The sequence below is a fragment of the Calliopsis andreniformis genome, chromosome 6 (genome assembly GCF_051401765.1).
Source record: "Calliopsis andreniformis isolate RMS-2024a chromosome 6, iyCalAndr_principal, whole genome shotgun sequence".
Taxonomy (NCBI): domain Eukaryota; kingdom Metazoa; phylum Arthropoda; class Insecta; order Hymenoptera; family Andrenidae; genus Calliopsis; species Calliopsis andreniformis.
This window is the reverse complement of record NC_135067.1, coordinates 14,165,694-14,186,360: the sequence shown is the minus strand read 5'-3', so window position 1 is coordinate 14,186,360 and position 20,667 is coordinate 14,165,694. Positions and strand designations below refer to the sequence as shown.

The following is a 20,667-nucleotide window of genomic DNA, read 5'->3' as shown; positions in this document are numbered from 1 at the left end:
TCTCTTGGGCAAGACTTCGAAGAGATCGTGTCGCGTTGTGATCCGAAGTCCATTTCGAATTCACGCACAAATTATGGCTTGAAATATTACTTTTCATATTTTTTTAAATCATAGTCGAGATTAGCGAGAAGCTCCCATGGTTCAATGTTTTTGCATGACAAGATCGTGTTCATGGAAACGCAAAGCCTTGTGTTCTGGTTGTTTATCGCTCGATTCATCGTTTCACGCTTTGAAACTTTCACAACCCGCCTTTATTCATATTTCATCTATAAAATAACTCCTCGTTTTATGTATTTACTTATTCCGTTGTTCTCCGTCCGTGTCAATATTTAGAATAATTTTGCTTCATCGTCGCAATACACCGTATACATATTATTTCCAGCGATAATATTCTTCAAACAGAATACGGTGCTCGCATCTAAATTTCTCTTAAACGCGATGCATTGTTTTCGCGAGACTCGTCCACGCGGAAACTCACGCAACGCGTCGATATAAAACTGTTGATCGAAAAACTCAATTTACCGAATTGGGACAAGATAATGAAGGAGTTGATGTATAGGAAAAGTTACGTCGTTAAATCGATCCTCTGTTTCTTACCGCTGCGCTCAATAGCAGCTCGCGTGCCTTCGACTATCAATATCAGATACAACTCCGCTGGTACGGAATTTTTCTTTCAGAGCATCAAGGCTTTGCGATCCGAAACGCTGCGGAATTATTTCCCTAATCGATTAATCGATCTCTATTACCCTCTTCATACGAGCCATTCAAATGTACATCGAAACCACTCGGCTAAGTAAATCGAATGGAGAAACTCTTCCCAGACTAATTATACATCGACACAAAACTCGACGATGAACTGCATACATTTCCCTTCGTCAGTAACTAAAGTTTCAATAAAATAAGACATCGCCATAGCCTTCTACCACGAGTGGCCTGCACGAATAACGTGCCACGAATTTCCCTCCCCAAGATATATTTAAATTGGTGGCCCGTTAAGTCGATCGTGAATTAAAATTAATCGCTTGGCCGCGGAACGGGGTAAAATGTCATTGTTAATATCGGGCACGAGGGGTGGGCTAACGAGAGAGCGAGTATCGATTGCGAACGATATGCGGGAGAATCGCGCCGCGGTTGACCCCTGCACGCATGTGTGTATATACGTTGCGCGTGTGTGCGCTAGAACAATTAATAGGAATCGTTTCGAAAATGAACGCATCCACGGCGCGGTATCGGCTGATCCAAATCGAAGCGGTTGATTGGAGGTAGTTGCGGGCAAACTTTTTGGGGTCAAGCACCCTTCACGCTGAATTCGAACCCGAAATGAAAGTCTCCGCGGTCCGTGATGGAACGGAGGAGACCCAAATGGAGTTTCAACCACGTGTCGTTGTGTACGACCATCGGAACGAGCCTCGCCAGGGAAATTATACGCTTATTGTCCACTTCGACCGGCTCGCGATACAGGGAATCCATCGAACCGTACGGTGATCATTCCATTCTATCATTCTAGTTTACTTTACATTTATCTTCAGTTACTGTACTATGTTTACGTACAATCGGTCTCGAGTTTACATACGAGTATTGTATTACAAGGCAATTCACCTAACCCGAAAATTCTAATTTTAATCTATTTCTTATGATCATCTCAGATATTTAAAGCTGTACAAAAGTTAAGCCATAAAAGACACAACAAAATGCATTAAAAGAATTTTACTCTATTTTTGCCCTTCAGTAGAAAAAAATTGTAAAATTCTCTTGTTAATTTAGCACATAGGTGTGTTCACTCTAAGGTATTATTATTAATGCAAAACAAAGACAGATTTTAGATCTTGCAATTTGGACCTCCTACACCCCTTAAAATATCGAAGGCTGTATTTGTAATACCCTGTATACTGTATGTAAACTTCCGTGACTGGCGGTACATTTCAATTACTTTTCTTTCGAACGTATCAGAGAACTCACCGACATTCCCACCAGCCGCGTGGAAGTCGGCCCACGTGGAAACAGAGAGATACAGCACACTAATCCCCCGTAGCGGGCTTTCGCAGATGTAACAATAGTTTCAAAGAAGCTTCACTCGATCCCGTAACTTCACCCTTGCCCTCTGTCTGCCGTTGCTCTTACACGTCTTGCTAGCCCATTTGTTCCCTTCTCTGTCGTCCATCTCTGGCCATTTATCTGCCTAGCTCGTCTCTCTTCGCAGACTCTCTTTCTTTCTTTCACTCTCTATCTCTTCTCTCTCCTCTCTTCGCAAGCCCCCAAGAAGAAGGAATTCCGAGGGAGAAAGTTCCAAGTTGTTCGCTGCCGCACTAGCGCCTCTCCCCGCCGAGCTCGCGACGCCACTCCGAGCGTGGCAGCGAGTAGATCGGCAACGGTAGCGGACGAACTGCGACAGGTGTCCCAGTGCTGGTCAGTCGGGCGTAGATCAGCGAGCAGGAGGCAAAAAGAACGGAAACGTCGGTAATCGCGAAGTTCTGTCCGACGAAATGGTCGCACGGGTAGCAAAGCTTTCGAGTCGGCTGAAAGGATCGACGTGCCTCTCCGCTCCGAGTGCATCGTTAGAACAATCCCCGCGGACGGGAGAGAGAACTCATAAATAATGCATAATGTTTTTCGGACGTTGGCTCTCATCCCTTTTCGAAACGAATCCCCGCCTCCCACGCCCCTCCTTTCCCCTTCTTTCCCCCATTTCCCTTCGGTGCTGGAAGAAAACCGTTCCTGGCGTTTTACTTCCCCCGAGAGACCTCGCGTCGATGCTTCCCGGAATCGCTTCCAATTTCCCTCGCCGCCCGCTATTTAACGCATTTGAATAACTTTGCCCGCCGTGTGCGCGGACGGGGAGGGATACCGAGGTGGGGTGACCCAGCCGCAGACACGCGCCTCCTCGTATTCCTCCTCTCGCTTCTTTTTTCTCTTTTGCTCCGCGCGTTATGGTTCACGAGGCATGGCGGTGGTAGAAGGAGAAGAGGATATCAGGGCCACGATGATTGATCACCGTTGGAAACGAAGGCCCTCCTGCCTTGAAGCAGCCCGTATAACCTCCCAATGTCCGAAAAACATTCGTTGCGTTGAGCCACCCTCCTGTCGCGTGTAGGAGGGTCGGACCGTGCGACCGCGCGCGAACCGAATTTCCTGGGCGGCTGGTCTCTTTGGGAGATCGAACCCGTCGGATTTGCATTCCGAAAGAGATTCCCTTTAGACTGTGCCGCGGCTAGAGTCGTGCAGGGAAGGGAAATGTAGTCGTTCCCGCGGTGGGTGTTAGTGATTTCGCGTGAAATTGCTCGCTATCTGAATGACGTTTATTCAGTCGGTTCCGCGGCGGAGGTCTCCTCGTTCGGGGAGAGATAAAACGATTTCTTCTGTAACGAAGGAGACATAGATTCTTGGGTGAGAGGTTTTAGCTGGCTTCTTTGAAGCAATCCTGCGCGCTATGGTAGTGTACTTAATGTTATGCTTTTCTATCTGATTATATTTCTGCTTTAACTACGGACTTAAAAGTGAACAGCTTGAGCTACTTTTAAACTGTTACACTGTTCCACGTCGAGGTCTATTTACATGAAATTACAAAGTCTTATGAGACATTTAAAGTTCAGTTATTAAAATTGTAGCGGAAGCTATCGGGGCCCTCTGAATATATCAGTCGAGATGGAGCTGAGATCATCAAACCTCTACGAAAGTAAAGATCTGTTTAACTCTTTATGTTCTGAAGATACTTTAAAATATCGCTTGCTTTAAAATACTACCGTGAATCTAACACACTTAGAATCTTAGTAGAATTTAAAAATCGTCCTTCCTCATAATTCTCTGGGTTGCAATTAATTCAGAAGATAGTTAAAGTAAGCTAATATACTATTCATTTATCGACATCACTTTAAAAAAGAACTCAAAGCTTCACCGAATTAGACTCCTTAAAGATAGTACCTCTCCTTGGATAGAGTAACCTATAATACCACGAATTAATTCCCTTCTCGTTGCCCCGATAACGACTCACAAAGACAAGTTCACGCGATCATTATCAGTTTCCAATCTACGTACCAGCACATGGGACACTGTGCTCGCAGTTCCTCCGTCACGACACGCCTAGCTTGTGTCCTCAGCACAGTACACCGCAGTGACAACTGTCTCAGCAGCTTTGACAAGACCCGGTGACAGGCGCGAAACGCTTTGCAATCGTCTGTCTAATCACGGAAATCCTGGAGAAAAAGAGAGGAAGAGAGATTGCACCTAGTGAGATCTAGGGACTTAGAGGGAGTTGGTGGTAGTTTCAGGTGCCTTGGGAGTACCCCTCTCGGCTGGGGACACGTCGCTACACGGCTTCTCGGCAGAGTACAGAATCATTCCCGAACAATGAGTCCCAGAAACACGGGGAATCCCCGATACGAGAATCGAGACGGAAAATGGGAGGAATGTAAAAGAGCGCTACGTGTGTGAAAATTGTGTGCGAGCAAGCTGTGGAAGAAGCGCGTTGAATGAGATAGTGTGTGCTTTATAGAGGGGACATGACTGTTTTCTTCCCTTTTTTTTTTTTTAAACGCGACAGGATGCGTGAAAGGGAACCGAATAGAGAGATCTGGGGTGTTAGAACCGATACGTGTTTTTTTTCGTGTCAGTGGGATTGTTTTAGAGCTCAGTGTGTTTCGTCATGTAACAGTGACAAGTAGATTAAGTAAGAATGACAGACTTGTGACCAAGCACAGAACTATGCCCAGACAAAAATAAGAGAATTTTGAAAACTAGAAAAATTTTAATATTGGTATATTAAACAATTTTTATATTTAGGTATTTGAATATTGAGGTACTTGACAAGCTGAATATTGGAAAATTTGAAAATTGATTTCGTATAAAAGACAGTCTGAGTGCAAATTATACTTCGATGATAAAATTTAATTATCTAATATATTGTTCAATTTGTTCGAATTGCGATATGGATAGAACTGTTCTTTCAGTAGATGGTATAATTCATTGCCACTTTCAATCTTTTGAATCATATATAGACTATTCTGGCTGCCCGTTCTTCGTAAATAAAAATACACTATAAAATATTTTTAATACTTTTTGATGATGATTATGGGTACCAAAGGCCAATTCTAGCAGATAAATAATGGATGAAACAGCACGAGAAAACGTCGGGAGTTGATTAAATTCAACGCAAATCGGTTTCAATTTTAAACGCGTATTAACCTAATTCTTATAATCGTTGGGCTAATTGAAATTTCTGCTTTCAGTGGGCAGCAAATTAATGGAGGTTGTGAATTGTTGAGCGAACGCGATATTCTGTGTTAAATAACAAAATTTCTCGCGACTGTACGAGTATCTATACTTTTCGCCCTTTTAAACATTAATGCCTCAGTTTAATTTACAATTAATTCACTACACAAATGAACATTTGTTGAAGTATTTGTCGCTTGTCTGCAGTTTAAAGTCCTTTCACCTACTCTTCATTTCGGAAAATTGCCCTTAAATAATTAATTAAACGTGTAGAATAATGAAATTCGACGGCTCTCCAAATTTAACCATCGCAGCACATACCCATAAAAGATCTTCTTAAATTATTATACTACAAATCAAATCGTTTAATTTCTCCTCAATTTTTCTTTCCACTACTAAACCCCTCGAATTTAAATCATATTAATAAGTATAGTAACTCACTGATGAACAAATTCTTGAGTTCACATACATGAAATAGCTCCACCTATACACCCCCTTTCTAACTTCATTACCAGAATGAATCTAAACCCAAAAAGCCCCAAAACCTCGCCCAGTATCTCGTATCATTCATCCCCCACACTCGCCACCATCTTAGGAGGTGTCTTCCGATCAACACCTCCTGTGTATTATTATTTATGATCCATGAAGACGCAGCAGCCGCGATAGACCAGCTCACGAGTGCATGATCGATGGGGGATACTCTGAAAGTACTCTTTCAACCCAGCCGATACTTGCCGCGTGTATATCAATCCGACGTACGATTGGTATACGCGTACATGCGCGTGTAGAACGTGCACGCGAGGGCACGCGCGCACGTTCAATCGAAGCCCCGTCCTTTCATTGGAGTAACCTGTGGTGTGCAGGCCTGGCGGGGTATCGGGTGAGCAAAGGGGTTGAAGCCATGGGAGGGGTGGGAGGGAGGGTTGCACGGGCAGGAGAGGTGCACCGTCGTATTTCACAGTCATTACCGTAACGTGTTACCGTGCGCGCTCGTTGCGCCACGCAATAAATCGTCGGTTACCGTTACCATGGACGGGGCGCAAGGAGGGAGCGGGGGGTGTCGGAGGGGTGGCCTCGAGTGTTATTGTGGCGCCCCACACCCCCAGCGTTCGCATCAACCCCTCGAGCTACCTAGCAATCCGCTCGCAGCAATCGTAACCTCTTTTTCCTCTCTTTCTCCCGTTCGCACCTGAAACTCCTTTCTCGTCGACTCGAGGCAGACCTGCGGTTCGAATTTCCCGCCAAAATTGCCTCCTCGACGTCGCGCCGCTCGCCAACGACTCTGTCGTGCAGGGAACACCGGGCTTCTATTAGGTCCCTGGAGTCAAGCCTGGGTATGATTAGTTTGGTTAGGAGATCGAGTATTCTGCTGACGAATTGGTCGTGTGGATTCTGAACAGATATTGTCGATATTTGGGTAATAACAAATGGCTGATGCTGGTTGATACTAGAATTCTGAGAGCGTTTCGATATTCTATCGATATCACTGATTATTCTTTTTAATTTAAGTTTCTTTAATTTGATGTCTTAATTTGTTCTCTTGGTTTTCTTATTATCCATACGTTTATTACTTTTTGGTACTCTTTTAAGTCTCTGTCAAAGATTTCACGTTTATCATCCCATCACTTATCATTGATCAGTTGGCAAGTAATTCTGAGACTGAGAGATGGAACTGACCTGAATCTGATTCGACTTATTCTACTTGTCTATTCTACTGAGTTCGCTGGGTCTGACCTGGCTACTTCACGCCGACAGTAGAATAAGTCCTAAGTCAGACACACTCGACATAGATTCTACTTCCACCTTCAACGATTAATCACTCTGGAAAGAAGCCTCAAAAGCAAATTCTTCATTCTTAATTTTCCTCTCGTTTTACAACACAGAATCACTTCTCGAAATTTCCAACATTTGTTCTCGAACACTCTGTACATTTCACTGGGTAGGGCGCGACAGGAGGCGGTGAAGCCGCGTGCCGTGAGTTAAGGGAAACCTTCGAGTTTGCGCTAAGAATCCCAAGTATCCAAAGCTTACGCGTGACACGCGCCGCTCCGAGGATCCTGCGGTGTCATCCTTCACACGCACCAGATGAACGCTACCTGATTCTCGGGGCGAGCGGAATCTCGTTCTCGTACGTGCTCGGTACAAAGACGCTCGATAAGAACATATGCATACACGCGAAGGGTGGTTGCAGAAACCTGCTGGTCCACGTAGAATCCGCCTCTCGCGCGGAGGAACGCGAGACCCGTTTTTGGATCACCGTGTACATACAAACGTTTATACGGTTACATATGGACGCGTGTGTGTACGTGGATGTGCGCGTGAATTGCTTCACAGCACTCGCGGAAATTGAGAAGAATTGTAGTGTCTTTTGAGACGACAATTTTTTGTTAGTCGCTTAAGAACTAGTTTCTTAGGGTTCTTCTCTTATTTTGCTTTACTTTCACATCAAATGAGATGAAATAAAATCAGGATTCGAAGTGTAAATTGATCTTAGAGAAATGTTTCCTGTTTTTTATCAAATTCTCTATAAACTCGTTACTCGCTTCTGTCGATGAATAACCAACCATGGCTCTAATTGAATCAATAGCAATTGTACATTTTGCACAATATATTTCTCTATAAATGAAACAGAAATTCTATCTGCTTTGTATTACGATTCTATCGAATAGAATTTCCGAATTTATAATTAAAATCCAGTTTTGCTAACGGAAACTCAATAACGCAGAAATGAACGCCATTCACGCTCACGCTCAAGCATGCACACGCAAAAATATACATTCTTATATATACATAAAAATATATATATATACACCAATAATATAAATAAAAGAAAAAGAATTATATACATATAAATATATAAATATATATATATATATACAAAGGGAACTATGTAAATTAATGTTGTTCATATTTGTTGAGATACGGATCGTGTATGAAGCGATCGAATATCAAGACGATCAACCGCCATTAACGAATACTTTTTAAGAATAATTATAAATAACAACGCGGTGTTATTTGTGGGATCGATCCCTTTCACTATTTTTTTCTCTCTTTTTTTTTCTACCTCGAAAACACAATCGTTGATACTCTCATTTTTCTACCTTCCTTTTTTTTTCCAAATTCGTACAGTGTTTCGAATGTTGAACGATGATTGTTGTCGCAAAACAGCGCGATATTGCGATTCCTCTAATTACAAAGAACCGATTTGACTGACAACCCGGCTTTTGTTCGTCCGCGATTGGCCACGACCACGCTTTCAAACACGCTCTCGCCAATCGGTCGAAACAACCGCCATTGTCTGGCCGTGAAGCTTTTTCGTTTCCATCAGTATCTGTTTGCAAGGAACGTGCATTTCCCGATCAATGGGACAACGTGACAAATCGATACATAAAGCCCTCGATTTATACCAGCCAGCGCGGCGCACCATTCCGTTTGAATGTTTCAGGGAACTTCGATTATCGCGTATCGACTCCCAGCGTTCGTACGATATAAATAGTCTCCAGTTACCAAGATAATAATATTAGTCACTTCCATTCCATGGATCTTCTATTGTCAACGTTTCAAAAATACCTCGAAGTTAGGTGCAGTAGTGCCCACTTTAGGGTCCATATTATTACCTAGTTTTTACTTCTTACCTATCCCTCGATATCTCCACTAATTCTTCAGATTAGTGATTTTGAAGTAAATTTCGAACTCCATTTTACAAGATAAATAAAACTGTCAAAAAAGTGTTTGGATATTCAAGCATTCATAACTTCTCGAACTAAGCGTAACTGAATCTCGCTCGCACTTTTTTCCCTTCGTTCCATCGAATTCTCAGAAACCCCTCGTCTAGATAAACGTCGAAATATGGTCCAGGACTCCAAAGCGTGCACCACTGTACTTGCACGCACCAGTCTGCTGCGTATTTTCTTTTTTGTGCCGAAAACAGTATTGGGAAAGCGTTTAGCGAGAAACTATCGCGTCGAAGCGCAACGCTCTGCGACAAGCTCATTCGAGAAAACATTCAGCTCTCGTTGGAATTGAACGAGGGACGCGATCACCCTTTCCCAACGCTGGCCAGCAACGAATCACCGAGTTCCCCTAACCGCTCTGGTAATCCGCCGCGATAGTCGATTCGTCGATTCATATTAACTGATCAACCGAAAGAAAAAAAAAAAAAAGAAAAGAAAAGAAAAGAAAAGAAAAATAAAACACACAGCCTCTCCTCTCACGTGAATCTCTTGACCGGAAGTTACGAAAATGTTCACAGACGCATGGCTGGCAAACTCTGTGGTCCTCCGTCAAGCAAAGCGTCGCCTGCCTCTACCCCCATTCCATTAGGTACTGTTAAACGAACACGAGATATCGAAAGAGAGACTACACGCGCACGCAACACGTACACACGCCCACACTCACGTACACACACTGAAAACGTGCAACGTGCGCGAGCTGTTGCTCGCACCGTATACACACGTACACGCATATAGACACACAGATGCGAGAATAGCTGCGATGCAAGGGGAGAAAGATTAGTCGCAAAAGAGCGCAGCGCTGCTTTCCGCAAAAACATGCACGGAAGGGAGAACGTTTCACGTTCGAACAGACAGGAACGGAGGAGGAAAAGAAATTCCCTGCGAGGGAAGAGACGGGTAAAATACGTAAACACCGAACCAGAAAGAAACAAGAGGGCCGAGGAGGAAGGAAGAATTCGAGAGTGTCTCGACCCTCTCTGTTCCCTTCGGCTCTGCCAGTTTCGTCAGAAACTTTTTCTTCTCTCTCTACATACCAGTAGAATTAGCTAAATAACCGTATATTCCTGAATACCGTCGCTTCGAGAGGAAACCATTACGAGGAAACAGAAAAGAGTACAGAGATAAACGCACGTCCGAACCTAGGCTGCCCGATGGCGAGGCTGTGCGTTTACTCGTTGCTTGTTCAGAGAAACTTCATAGATCTACGATTCGACTTGCTGCTAAAATTCAGTTTAACGCTGAAGAAAAAATAAATGAAACATTAATCTGCTAATGATCTCCATAATATCTTACACTTCGAAGCTTAGGTAGCTGTAACAGTAGAAATTTAATAACAGTAACACAGAGGTCATTTTTGAAACTGCAACGAGTACACGTACAGCATCGCCAGTCAATTGAATCAATAGCCAACCTCCGTCGAAGTAAAAGGATGAGAGGGGAAAAAAGGAAAACTGTCATAATTCTAGCCCCTTCGTTATTGTGCATGCGTGGGGGTGGGATAGTAATGAAGCAAGAGACTTTATTCGAAGACAACGTAGTAGGTTGTGTCGCAAAGTTCGGTGTGAATGCTCGTGCGAAGAATGTGATCAGAGAACCGTCGATTCCCGGAAGCAATTGTGTTCAAGTTGCAATTAACGTTTCGCAATTATGAGATCCCACCTTCCCTCGGTCCTTTCTTTCCCTCTGTCTCTTTTCCCTGTCCCCCAAGAATTGAAATCCATCACACCGGCTGTCCTTCGTCCACTGCTAACCTACTATCCTATCCGTCTGAAAAAAAAAAAGGTGTAACACATGTTTCTCTCTAGTAGACGTTTGATCTTCGTAGTGGTTGAGATGTAGTCACATTCTATGTAATCTCTAAGCTAAACACTTTAATCGAAAACACTTAGCGTAGGTCGTATAGATATAACGATATAGGAGTTCCCAGGTGTTCAAACTGAAGCATCCTGCCACGGTGGCTGATGGCCGATTCGTGAGCGTGGCTTAATGGGTCGTCATTAAGCTAATTGAATTTCCTATAACCACGATTGCTGCCTAGATCTGTTTAGGTGTTCTAAAGATCGCCGATTTATTCTATTAATGGTTTTTTAAGAGTATCGAACGACTGTTTGAAAGTGCTTTAATTAATTCGGAAACACTTGTGATATTTATGGAAGAGATTGATAGAGGAATGAAAATTTCTGAAAAAAGTTTACGTTCAGGTTTTCTGGAAATTTGTACCTATTGGAATTTAATTGAAATTACTTGAGATTCTATTGAAATGAGAAATTGATATCCCTTCAGTGACTTCATGATTAATTGTGATTAATGTCATTTTATACGTGGTGTATTCAAGAATTGTGGAACAACCTGAAATATTTGAAATTCTGGCATTAAAAGAAACTGAAATATTCTTTCGCGATTATTATTCATTATTCTTAGCATCTACATACTCTGAATGTCAAATATAGTAGGATGATGACCTCAAAAATTACTTCTTGCAGTTTAGAAATTACACATCAGGAGAGTAACACATTTTTTCTCCAGTTCTACTACTCTACTATTAACATTTCATTTGAGTAGTAATTTTAATTAATTGTATCATAGAAATAACACCTCAGATTACAGAAAGATCCTTTTCAATTTCTTTTGACACTAGAAATTTATCTATTTCGACCAGTTCCATGATTTTTGAGACACTACATGTATAGAACACAGCATGGTCCGATTTTAAATATGCAAAGGCAGGATGCTACGTTGTGATACCACTATTTCTTATCCAAAACAAATTACGTATTGCTAAACGTAGAGTAAGGCATCCGCTAAGTTAGGCGAGAGTAAAAAAAGTAAGAAGGAGAGTACCGACCCTCGTAGAAGAGATAACTGCACCAAAACAAACTGCCTAAAGACAGCAAAAGAATCGTACGAAACGAGGAAATCGTGATTTCCCTAACGTTTTCCCGTTTTACCTTCCTTTACGCCTGCTCAATATTCTCGATTTCCACCCTCTGCCACCTTTTCACTGAATATCGAAAACGGAACGTAAAACCAAAGACGAAATCGGAGCAGAAATGCATCTGAACCTAAATATTCACTATTGTCTCGATTAGCATTACCTTTCAACGATTAAATTTCTGGTATCTTAATTACTAACGTTGAATTTTAACGATCTCGTTAATTTCTCTTTACAAATGTATTACATTCATACAAATATTTTTGCCCGTATGTACATAACATAATACAACAAACAACAGTGCTAATTGAAATGAGTTAACAATAATAACAACATACACGCGTCAGTAATTACGATGCAATTTTAATCGGTCTAGCAAACAAGGGATTTCATTGTTTTCAGAACTTCTGTTTCAGCATGTTTCGTCTAATTATGAACTGCCAGTAACAAATAATTTTAGAAACGATTGCGGTTGATCGTAATTCGTGCCACAATTACTGTTATATGAACACAATAACTACCCTTGCATTCAAGCATAAATAACAATAACAATTAATTACGAATAGATCAAAGACTACATAATTCAATTAATTCCACGGCAAGTTCTTTTCAACTTTGCGTTTTCGATCGCTCCCCTTTCCCCAAATCTTCACGATACTTTACCCCTTTCCCAGTCGTCGTTCGCAAAAGCTGTGATCCAATTTCTATTGCGTTATCGAATCGTTATCAAAAAAAAAAAAAAGAAAAACGAAAGACAGAATTCTCGAAGAAACGATACACTATTAACAATCGCCCACGTGGACACGATCCAAATTGCGTGCACGAAACGGAAGTAAGGACCGAATTACGTCCTCCCACTGATAAATGGAATCGTTAAATGGAAGATTCACGAGGAGAGCAAATCATCAGGTTTAACGCTCGTTTAGCATGAATTATAATTATAATTTTCTCTATAAAACCAGCGACGAAATGACACGTACGAAGAGACGTGGATAAAAATACTCGCGATGCAAAAGAGACACTGAGTCGCTGGTCGAATATAAGCTGACGCCAACAAGAAGACACATCTGTCCTGAGCTTATACATATGTTAACGACACGATGCTTAAACAATATTATTGATACTTTTATGCGTGGCTATAGTTCGCTCGCGTTAACAACACCGTCCCCGATTTCTCAACTAAACCAGACATACTATAAAAAACACTCATTCGTCTCGATCACCGTGCGAGATCTCTTTCTTGGCCCCTACATTTCTTTCTCGTCAATCGATTCGCTAGAAAACAAAAAAAAAAAAAAGAAATAACGATACATAAAAAAGCAATTCTGAATTTTCTCGGTGCTGGATCTGAAAACGACGCGGTTAACGTTATCGAGCTATGGTCCGATTGTTGCTATTCGTAAGATTGTTGTTATATCGCTGTGATCGCGCGTGGGTTTCTATAATACGTTGCCCGATCCGTTCGATCGGCCGCCTTCTGCGCTCACCGAATTATTTGCGAGCGTACACGCGGCGTCAGAACGCCACCGGCATCCGTAAGAATACTTGAAGGCTCGCGTCGTTTTCGTCTACCAAGCGGTCGGAAGAATTGGGGAAACGTTCGAAACATTATACCGTCCATGATGTTGAAATGTTTATGGGAATCGCGTTACGATAAACGCTCGAGATCGCTGCAATACGTTTCGTGCATCGGTTATTATACTCACGGTCTGGTCTTCTTGTTATGGGAACCAGAGTTGGGCTGATTTGTGTTCGAATAAACGAAGAGGAATTTTGCTCGTCGAAAAGTTGCTACGGCATTAAAGAAGTCGGTTCGTTCGTTATTTTTATTCGGGAGTTATTCAAAGCAGAATTTATTCGGGATTTTATACGAGTGAAAACTAATTCGAATAACGCCCAACCCTGATGGAAAATCGCCGCCCCGCGGGATTTCGATAACACGAGGATCCATTTCGGTGTCGTGAAGATACGGAACAGCGCGCGTTTCATGTACTGATTTTACTCGTGACAAATTCGAATCGTGTATCGGAAATGTATTTATCGTCGTTGCTTTTTGAATGGTGTATATATATTTTTAAAGGTCGTTGCCTCGAGTGTTTTAGTTCGAAATATCGTTTTTAATCGCCGCGAAGAGACAAATGGTATTCACGCGAAGTTTCTCTCAGGATGTCGCTTCAAGTTTTCTTACCCATGCTTAGAACCGACGAGTACTCGACTGATTGGCCGGTGAGAGTTCTATATTATACATATACATACAAATATAAATATATATATATATATATCTTTCTCGATGTAAATTTGAAAGAGGAGAAAAGGATAAGCGAAACGCAACGCTTCTTCAATTGAAAGCTTGTGAGCTCTAATAACTATACGATGCGTCTTGGAAAAAGAGAAACGATGTTTGTAGAAACGATGATAGCCGAGGATTTTCCGAGACCATCTCTATTATATCAGGGGTTCGGGCAATTTATTAAAAAACACCAACGAAAAGACGAGAAACCAATAATAATAAGGGGAAATCCGCAGTAAACGAGAGTTTTGTAAACGTTCGAATGGGTACTCGGTAAAAGAGAGAATGTAACAGCTAATTGTCCATCGGATATCACTTTCTCCCTGTCCCCCTGTACTGAGGGGGAACGAGAGAGGAACAAGTTCATTTACACGTGCGTAACATATTAACGACACACAATGTAACGATTCGCTGAAGCTCTATTATTATAATAATTAAGGATTATAAATAATGAATGTCTGTAATAAATAAAAACTACCACGCAAACGGGTGACGTTGAAAAGGTAGACAGAACATCCATCAGAGCTCCCATATTGAAAGAATTTTCAAACAACTCGAATTAAAGATAGAAAAATTCGCTTTATGTAGCGTTAAAAAATTCCGAATAAATAACACAGAAATTTAGTCTTCTTTCTTCCAGTATGGGACTCTTCAATTCGAGTTACTATGAGCTAGGTATCATCTAATCGGTACACTTGCCTCTTGAAACGAATCGAAGTGCTTCACATTTTTTCAGATACCTCTCAGTTTTCATCTCACTGCGCTCTTCTGTTCAAATTGAATTACATGCCCCGGCATTAAAAGAGAAAGAAACGAATGCAGTTGTGCACTTTCGAACGAGTGCTGTTCTAGTACTGCGTGTATGCAACGAGGAAAGTTGAAGGCAGCGGGCAACTTTGACTCGCATTTTCCAGTACCTACTCGAAACTTGCGATGCTGGATTAAGCGCGTTTTGTCGTCGATGCAGCGATACCAAATATCACCCTACCCTCATCCGTTTAATTAAAATCGCGATTTGCATCTCCACCTCATCGAGAGGCTTACAAATTGCAAACAAGATACCTGGCAAATATTTGCATTAAAAATTACTTCTTAGAAACGTTCGCATATCCATCCCTACGAAATTTCAATTAAAAAAAAATTCGATCTTTTAAAGCCTGCACAATTTTTCACGAGAAACATTTATCGCGGACATTTGAACAGGCAATAACTGCAACGCCATGCGCTGCAACTTGTCCTCTCCGTGCAGCTTAATCCAGCAGCGAAGTTCCCACTAGCATTAATGTTAACCTTATGAACGTTAAACTTCTATAATCGCGATGACTCAGGGAAAAGTGCATAATATAAGATCGGTGATGTCTGTTGTTGGGTAGGAGCGGTCGTGTACCGCACACTGGGGCCAAGGGTGGGCCGAGTGTCCGTGAGCCCCAGCGGGGGTTGCACCGGTAAGCTTCAACCCCAATGTGCCAGGTTGTTCCACCAAGTTCTCGTGTTCTCGCTCGTGTTGACGGTAACCGTAATTCGTAGTACGTAGTACGTACCCAAATTCCACGTACACAAGCACACGACATACCCACGCACAATACAACCTCCCTAACACATCGCAAAGACACTCACCCCCCTACCTTCTCTGCCCTTCACTTTTCTGCACTACCTTTTTACACGATCAACGTCAAGTCGCGGGATGACAGTATTCGTCGTTATTTTCGATATTCCGCGGCGAACAATGACCACGGTAATTAAAGTTTTTATAGCAAGACCCGGAAATAGAATTACGTACGAAGTAGCGTCGCCTGATATCCACATTATCGCACGATCGATACCGTAATTATTAAATACAATGGGAGTCGGGTGATCGTGGAAATATGTAGATAATTAGCCAGGCTGAAATTATAACGACGTTGTTTTTCATTCTGTATGAAAATGACGTCGTTGAAATACGCGCGCCGTCAAAGGATCCTATTGTTCGTTAATTAATACGTGTGCGCTGTGTTTAAGTTTCGTACAACCGTGGGATATTCTATAAATTAATCGTTTTATTAATTCAATTGACATTACTTGTTTTTCAAGCTTACTTTGATGTTAATTTCGTTGTAGAAGAGGAAGGGGTGGATCGAGTTTCTGTACGAGATCGCGTAATTTCGCTGGAACTGTAAGAATATTTTATGCCCTTTGTACAGGTAATACAGATTCGTGAATTCACCGGAAAATAGTCATTTGGTTCAACCATTGGCCAACCGTAACAGGCTCGAGCGTATTGTGTAGTAAATTATACTCGTCGCTTAGAGATCTACTGAAATCGTTTACCAGTTCTGGTTGAAACATAAATTCGGATCAATAATGACAATTTCGCGATAATAATGGTTTGCTAGTATCTACACACACGTACACTTATTATATACATCAAACTTCAACAAACTTTACACGTGCCTCGTTACTTGTTCTTAATTAATTGGATACGAATCGTTGTTGCCAATTAGTTGTCTTAGGTACCCATAGTTCGAGCATTGTTGCCGAATAGTGTTTATATTGGATTGGTAGGATTTTTTGGTACATATACATATATATACATATATATACATATATTATATATATTCTTATGGAATGCTTAGGAGACAGAACGCCGTATTTTAGTTGTGCATCCGTTTGTTCGTTGTTTCGCCTGTAACCATTTCGTCAACGAGATCGACAAGATATCTGATCACGTGACGAGATTCGAATATTCATGAATGAGAAAAAGGGAGGAAAAAAAAATCGGTGTTTGCGAAATCAAAGTCGGCTCGCCATTCGAATGAATTCCTATCCGCGTTGTTATTCGAATACGATTTTATCGATCATCCTATATAGCCGCTTGATATTTCCGTTTCGTTTCCAGTTTTCGTTGCTCGCGTTACGATCGATCAATTCGAAATCTAACGAAGGAGGAAACTTATTCGAATACGTGAAAATATTTTATCCGCGTCCAAGCAATACACCCCTATTCGAGCACAGAAATTTGCTTGCAATGATACATTTCAAAATTCCATAAAAAATATTCAACTCCATCTTCTATGATATTTCCAAGAAGCGAAAAGAAAAAACAGCCGACGAATGGGAACAGAGATTTGAAATAAAAATACCGCGGTAAAGCCTACCGCACAAACGGAATGAAAAATAATGAAAGTACCGCGGTTCAACGAAATGAATTTTCGTTTAAGCAAATCCACGGCTCTCTGTTCCTCGTCTATTATTCGAATAAGATTTCCGTATCCAGCGTCGGCCACGAAACGCGAACGCGGCAAAAATTAATTACAAACCGAGGAGAGCGCGCGCTAGAGATCCCTCGTTCTTTGACAAATCAAACCGGAAATGCTAGGATACTGGAGCCGTTTCATCAGCGCGAAAGCCAGGGAGACCGAAGGAGGAGCCGCTGAGAAAGAATGCAGAAAGGAGCTCGGCGGCTGCTCCAATTCTTTAACACGACTGGATTACACCGACGAAAACGACCGATTCGTTGATTCACGCGGGAAGTTGAAACACGGGAAACGTGGCTATGTACAGGCTGCCCCAGAACTGGTGGTAAGAGAGAAATCAGAGGTGATTTTAGATGAAAATATAAGACGAAAATGTGGAACAAAGTTAGTTGATACCATCCTCCGTCTTCGAGTGTTCCCTTCACAAAGCTATGAGTACCAGTATTGCCAAATGTCGAGGCAAAACGTCTTCTACTGACGTCAGAGAATGGAAGAGTAGGGATACCACACGGTATTTGATTCCATAGCTTGCGGTACCTCCACTATTCTACTCTCTGACGTCACTGGCAAACATTTTGTCCCGGCATCTAGCAACACTGATAGCCACTTATGGAAGAGTATGGACACTTGTATCCAATCATAATTCAAACTCAATTTTCTCGAAAACGAAGCGCGATATTGGAAAAATTTATTCCATATTCTCGACTTATATTTTCATGTAGAATCACTGACTTTCTCCTTGTACCACCAGTTCTGAGGTACCCTGTACTATCGTCGCCTGCACCGTTCCAAGAGAACAGTCGATGGTTGGGGCCCATCAGACAGGAACGAATCGATACGTGCTGAAAATAATCTTTTCAATTTGATTACATCGGCGTCGTCGCGAGGTGGCCGTGTTTTTCGCTGGCCTCCGTCGAAGGAAAAACACATATTTTACACGCGGTCGAGCGGAATTTAATCGCTGAAAAGTTCCTCGACTGTTTTTCACTGGCGCGACGCGCGGATTTACTCGAACAATAACACGGGGCTGCTTCCATCCTGTCGGCGATTAATAGCGATCAAAATTGCATAATAGAATTTCGAATCTGCTATGGGGGGTGGAAAGGGGGTCGGGGGTGGCGGTGTCGGTGCGCGAGAAATAACAAATAAAAAAATTATCGACGCAGTTAATCATCGGTCGCGTTGATAAACTACGTTCTTCGTGACTCTGAACTTTCATGGATTCGAAGAGCCAGCAATGGAGCTGCTGTTGGGAAAAATAATTGCGATCCGCGTTAATCTCTGACTCTTAATTACGGGTGAGGATTGTATCGAGTTCTCCCTCGATTGATGGTATAATTAATAGAATTCGATTGAGGGGAGGAACGCTCAGCGACAGGGGTAAGTATCGAAGAAGCGATTTAGGAACCGCCTCGAACGATTTCATCCGTACGTCGGAAAGTTTGAATTACTTTCCATCGACTTTTCAATCTTTTCCCCTGTCTGACCTCGTTCACATTGCGCGTAATGCATTTCTGTTCCTCGAGGCGACTTCTGTTTACTCGAATTGATACGAGGTTCCTGAAAGTTTCGAGCCAAAGCCGGCTTCCTCCTCGGGGACCGCCGCTGTGGCGGACTTTGACGCTTTTCGAGTAAACTTTTATCGTAATTATTATTTGAATATATTTCCAAACACCATTCGCGGTAATTTTATTTGAAACTAGCTCAGTGATACGAATTATTACTCCAACAATGTTACTTCGAACGAAATTTGATTTGAGTAGTGGACAGTAGTGGCATTGAATTATATTAAAATTATTATTAAGCAGTAAAAATGATTTTTAAATAGTTACAGATGTTCTTTCAGCTTCTTCGATATTTTCCACTGATAATAAACTCACCCAATAACAACCACAATTTTTATTCGATAATATTTCGGTGAAATGAATTTCCCACGATGGAAATCGATCCGTCTTCAACTTTCATTTTCTACAATCGCTTATCGTTAGCCTCATGTATTTGCCTTTTCCTTTCATCGTTGTATCGCATATCTCGTCCTTTAAAAATGGACGAGGTGCAAGGAACGCATTAAAGTAACATACATAGAGATTAGAACATTAACAGAGTCGTGTCGATACTTCGACGTGTCAATCATAGCAGAGACGGTAACTGTGTTATAAATAAGAAACGTAGCGTAAAGAGTCTCCATTAAACTGTATTCTTCCTATATTCTACGTTTACGTGTCGTACTCTTCTCCATAGTGCCTAGAATAGCCCAGAAGTAATGGTAACGAGAGATTTTTTGGATTAACGTGTATACATTATACATATCTTATACATATACTTATATATATTATACATATACTTTAAATCCCGTATCTCGTACTGGTGTTGGATGACTGCCTAGCTCATAGTAAATAGATACTTCCAAGATTTCCAGTTTTTATTATTCGTATGAGTAAAGAAGCCTAATCGCTGCATTAGTTTTCACTAGAACTTAGCCTAACGTCTCTTAGACCTGTCTTCTTTGGGAGAACGATGTCGACACGTCGACAGATCTGTGTGTATACGACGAACAGTGTGTAGCATGGAAACGAAAGAAAAGAAAAGCTCCGTATCCTTTCACCACGCGGAAAGGATCTTTCCCATCGGCGAATGAGAAGGTATGGCCTGTCCTGAATCATGGCCTGGTCCCGACTCTCGTTCGCGATTTTTGCCCGACGAAACTTTCGCCCGAAGAGTTGCATGCGTCCAGGCTTCGGTGTCTATGTAGTTCTAGTGAAAACTGAGATATCGGTTCGCGTTCGACAGTAAAACGCTTCTCGTTTTTGCCCGCGACTCATAGCCCCATGAGAGTGCCAACGTTTCTTTTTCTTTTTCTTTTTTTTTTACTTTCCAGTCGAGACCTTTCATTTGAACGCACCACGCGCTTAGAGCCTTCTCACGCGATGATTTATTTCTTTTCTCGAAGAAATCGTTCGCGAGTCGTTTCACGGTTCGAACTCTCGCTCTCCACCCACGCGCTCAACTGTATTTGTTCCGTTTGTCGATTTGCACCGGCTATGGGTCACCCTTTTATCGCGAGAAACACGAATATAGTTGGGTAATCGCAAAAGAGGAGGGGAGACGTCTGGGACAGGACCCGTGCCGAGACCGATGACGAAGACTACCTTGAAGATGCAGTCACCTAGGGGCGAGTAATCTACCATCTACCTAAAACCTACTGTCTCTTAGAAACGTCGACATATATCAAGTGGTTTTTTATTATTATACATTATTCATAGTATCAGACAT

At 41.9% G+C, this 20,667-nt stretch overlaps 1 protein-coding gene across 12 annotated transcripts in view; it reads left to right on the top strand.

Annotated features, from left to right (window-relative positions):
* Rbp6 (RNA-binding protein 6) overlaps nucleotides 1-20,667 on the top strand; it is a 585,462-nt gene that overhangs the window by 549,473 nt on the left and 15,322 nt on the right. For 3 of the 12 annotated variants that reach the window (XM_076381088.1, XM_076381091.1, XM_076381086.1), the window contains exon 12: nucleotides 15,535-15,606. The exons of 6 other annotated variants lie outside the window; for them this stretch is intronic. In XM_076381088.1, the coding sequence (XP_076237203.1) occupies nucleotides 15,535-15,606 (72 nt within the window). Of the gene's footprint in view, nucleotides 1-4,259; nucleotides 5,480-15,534; nucleotides 15,607-20,344; nucleotides 20,566-20,667 lie in introns of those variants that run through there. 3 more of the 12 variants (XM_076381092.1, XM_076381096.1, XM_076381094.1) reach the window with 3 other exon arrangements.